General features: G+C 47.5%; 1 protein-coding gene across 1 annotated transcript in view; it reads left to right on the forward strand.

Moving 5' to 3' along the window:
• LOC103373023 (receptor-type tyrosine-protein phosphatase mu-like) overlaps nucleotides 1-2731 on the forward strand; it is a gene marked incomplete at its 5' end in the record, with an annotated part of 108638 nt that extends 105907 nt beyond the window's left edge. The window contains 4 exons of the mRNA XM_008302820.1: nucleotides 251-487; nucleotides 1650-1813; nucleotides 2262-2397; nucleotides 2571-2731. Of these exons, the coding sequence (XP_008301042.1) occupies nucleotides 251-487; nucleotides 1650-1813; nucleotides 2262-2397; nucleotides 2571-2624 (591 nt within the window). The remainder of the gene's footprint in view (nucleotides 1-250; nucleotides 488-1649; nucleotides 1814-2261; nucleotides 2398-2570) is intronic.
• Between the last annotated feature and the right edge of the window lie 846 nt (nucleotides 2732-3577).

The following is a 3577-nucleotide window of genomic DNA, read 5'->3' on the forward strand; positions in this document are numbered from 1 at the left end:
ACACACACACACACACACACACACAGTAACACACACACAGTAACACACACACACACAGTAACACACACACAGTAACACACACACACACAGTAACACACACACACAGTAACACACACACACACACACAGTAACACACACACACACACACTCAGCTTGCTGTCAGAACTTGTGTTTTCATGTTCAGTCATTGGTTAGGACCAGTTAGGTTAATTTTTTATTGGCGTAATGGACTGTGTGTTAATTAACGTAGACGTCATATCGAAAGCAGTTCAGCTCTGATGAGAAAGTAAACGTGATCTGGGCTCAGGACCAAATTATTGATTATAACAGGATCAATAACCCGTCTCTTCCCGTGTGCCAGCTGTGTCCTCAGTACTGGCCGGAGAACGGCCTCCATCGCCTCGGATCGCTGCAGGTCGAGTTCGTCTCCGCAGATCTCGAGGAGGACGTCATCAGCCGCATCTTCAGGATCTATAATACAGCCAGGGTGCGTTTCTTTCATGCTCCTCCACCTCCCCCCACCGATCAGTCTCCACCAGAGTGACTCTGCACTGAACCTGGATGTTCGTATCTTGTGGCTCCTGGAGATGGTCCTGCAGCTGTTGCATCGCTGAAAACAAGCAGCAGGAGTTGAGCTGCAGTTTCACAGACCTGCGATGAGTTTGAGCAGACTGATGATCAGCTGCAGTATTTCTCTGAGGGTTTGCTTGATTTTCACCCCTTTACACCCCAGGTATTCAGGGCGCATTTGATTTCTGCCTGATTGTCTTCTGCTGTGCTTGTATTTGATCCAAACCTCTGCTTTCTGTCCTGTTTCACCAAATTTAGATCAGAGTGTGTTTGATTTAAATCTCTTCACCTCCCTGTCAGGCACACTTTAAGTTTCAGTGCGTTTGATTTGTGCCTCATTTCCTCCCTGCGTCTCGCCAAATATCGTCCGTGTTTGATCCAGACTCCCGTCTCCACCTGCCTCGCTGTGGCAGGTCGGATTTAGCTTTCAGTGCGTTTGATTTAAAGCCTTTCTCCTCCCTGCCTGCTCACATTAACGTCCTCCCGTCTTGTTCTGTGTAGTCTGACCTCCTTTATTTCATCCTGCAGTCCTTCTCCTTTCCTCATTTCCTTCCCTCCTTCCTTTCTGTGCTCACCTCCTCCTTTTCCTTTCCTGTCTCCTCCGGCCTCATTATCTTCCCTCACTTATCCAGGGTGCGTTTGTTTTTGTGATTTATAATGATAATAATAATAATAATAAGTGATTAGATTTATGAAGCACTTTTCTTACTCAGGGGGTAACTCAAAGCGCGTACACTGTCAGTTATTCATTCACACACATTCATCCCGGTGGTGGTAGCTCCGGTTGTAGCCTCAGCTGCCCCGGGGCAGACTGGCAGAGGCCTGGCTGCCATCCTGCCCTCTGACCACCTCAACAGTCTACCCGTACACATCCACACCAGGCAGGTGGTGAAGTGTCCTGCCCCAGGACACAACGACCAGGACACAGGTTACAGAATGGAACCGCCGACCTTCCGATCACTGACCGAACCGCTGTACCACCAGAACCACAGCCGCCCTTTATTTATTCCCTCCATTCATGATCATTTGTACACTGAGTGAGCTTGTTTTCACCACCCTGTCACCCCTGTGTCCCCCAGCCGCAGGACGGGTACCGCATGGTGCAGCAGTTCCAGTTCCTGGGCTGGCCGATGTACCGCGACACGCCCGTGTCCAAGCGCTCCTTCCTCAAACTGGTTCACCAGGTGGACAAATGGCAGGACGAGTACGACGGCGGCGAGGGACGCACCGTGGTGCACTGCCTGTAGGTACACACAGTACTGCAATACATGTAGTACTACAGTAGTACTACTGTAGTATCAGCAGTACTACTGTAGTACTACTGTAGTATCAGTAGTAGTACTGGTCAGAATGTGGAATCACAGATTTTAACTTTAGAACTGCTCCTCCAATGGTGTCCACTGAATGTAAGAGTACACACAGTACTGCAATACATGTGATACTGCTGCAACAAATTGCCACTGACGCTGTCCAACAGCTAGAGTACTGTCAGTGCTGACACAGTAGTACTGCTAACGCTCCAGGAGTACTTCGTATACTCCTCTAGTACTTCAGTAGTCTTTTGTCTCCATCTGGTGGTCAGAATGTGGAAAAACTGATTTGAGCTTATTAACTGCCCTTCTCTCCACCCTCCTGCCCCTCCCTCTGCCTCTCTCCTCCTCCCTCCTGCCCCTCTCTGTTGCCCCTGTCAGGAACGGCGGCGGTCGCAGCGGTGTTTTCTGCAGCATCAGTATCGTGTGTGAGATGTTGCGACAGCAGCGCTGCGTCGACGTCTTTCACGCTGTTAAAACTCTGAGAAACAACAAACCCAACATGGTGGACCTGCTGGTAAACACACCAGTTTATATTCAATTATACTGTATTATACTATACTACATTATACTACATATACTATACTATACAATACTATATTATATTATATTTACTTATATATCAATATCTGTGCTACTTGTCAGGACTAAAGCTGCAGCTTTGACCTGCTGAACTCTGTGTTTTAACAGGATCAATATAAATTCTGTTATGAAGTGGCGCTGGAGTATCTGAACTCTGCTTAGTTCCCCTTCATCACCTCCTGCAGCCTGACGAAGAGGAGGAGGAGGAGCATGAGGCGGAAGAGGAGGAGGAGGAAGAGAAGGAGGAAGAGGAGGAGGAGGAGGAGCATGAAGAGGAGGAGCATGAGGAGGAGGAGGAAGAGGACTACTGACTGACTGAGGAAGAGGAGCAGGAGGAAGATGTTTTGCACTGCCCTGTGTGACTCGGACACTCTGACAGACTCACAGCGTTTCTCACCTCACCTGACTTTGTTGTGTTGTTTTATTGTTTGTTGTCGTTTTGAACCAAAACTTTGTCAGAGTGAGTCTGTGATCAATCGTCCTGATCTGACCTGAGTTCTGTCTCCAGATGTTCTCTTCAGCTCAAACCCCGCCCCCTCCTCACAAACAGGAAGTCACATGTTCACGCTGAGTCCCATTAAAGCAGCAGAAGGTTCTGGAACTAGCTACGGATCTTCATGGAGTTCTGATCTGTCATCTGTTCTGGTTCCATAATCTGATCTGAAGTATCCTGTGTTTGTTTATTATCCATCAGCGATCAATCAATAACCAGCTCAACCTGCGAGTTATTGATCAGTTCTGTAGCCAGGGCTGATCTGATTGGTCAGGACGTCACCGTGACATCAGAGCTCAGATTCAGTTTTAATCAAGTGCTGACATGATTAATCATTTAGCTGATTAGTTGCTCAACATTCACTCAGTTGCCAACAACTGAAATATTTTTCTTATTTAGAGCAGAGAGTAAAAATGCCAAAACTTTCCAAAGGTGTTCAACTTGTCCCGTTTCTAACTAACGCTCCAAACATTCGACCTCCAAAGACATTCAAGTTGTGGACCAACTGTTAGATTATTTAAACCTGTAGAACTATTTAATGGACCGGAGCCCTGAGGAGCCAGGAGTCAACAGAACCGCCATTAGAACATCCGAGAAGCTTCGAGGAGCTGAAATTGAGCTG

Source organism: Stegastes partitus, unplaced genomic scaffold (assembly GCF_000690725.1).
Source record: "Stegastes partitus isolate 25-593 unplaced genomic scaffold, Stegastes_partitus-1.0.2 Scaffold1886, whole genome shotgun sequence".
In the NCBI taxonomy this organism is placed as follows: domain Eukaryota; kingdom Metazoa; phylum Chordata; class Actinopteri; family Pomacentridae; genus Stegastes; species Stegastes partitus.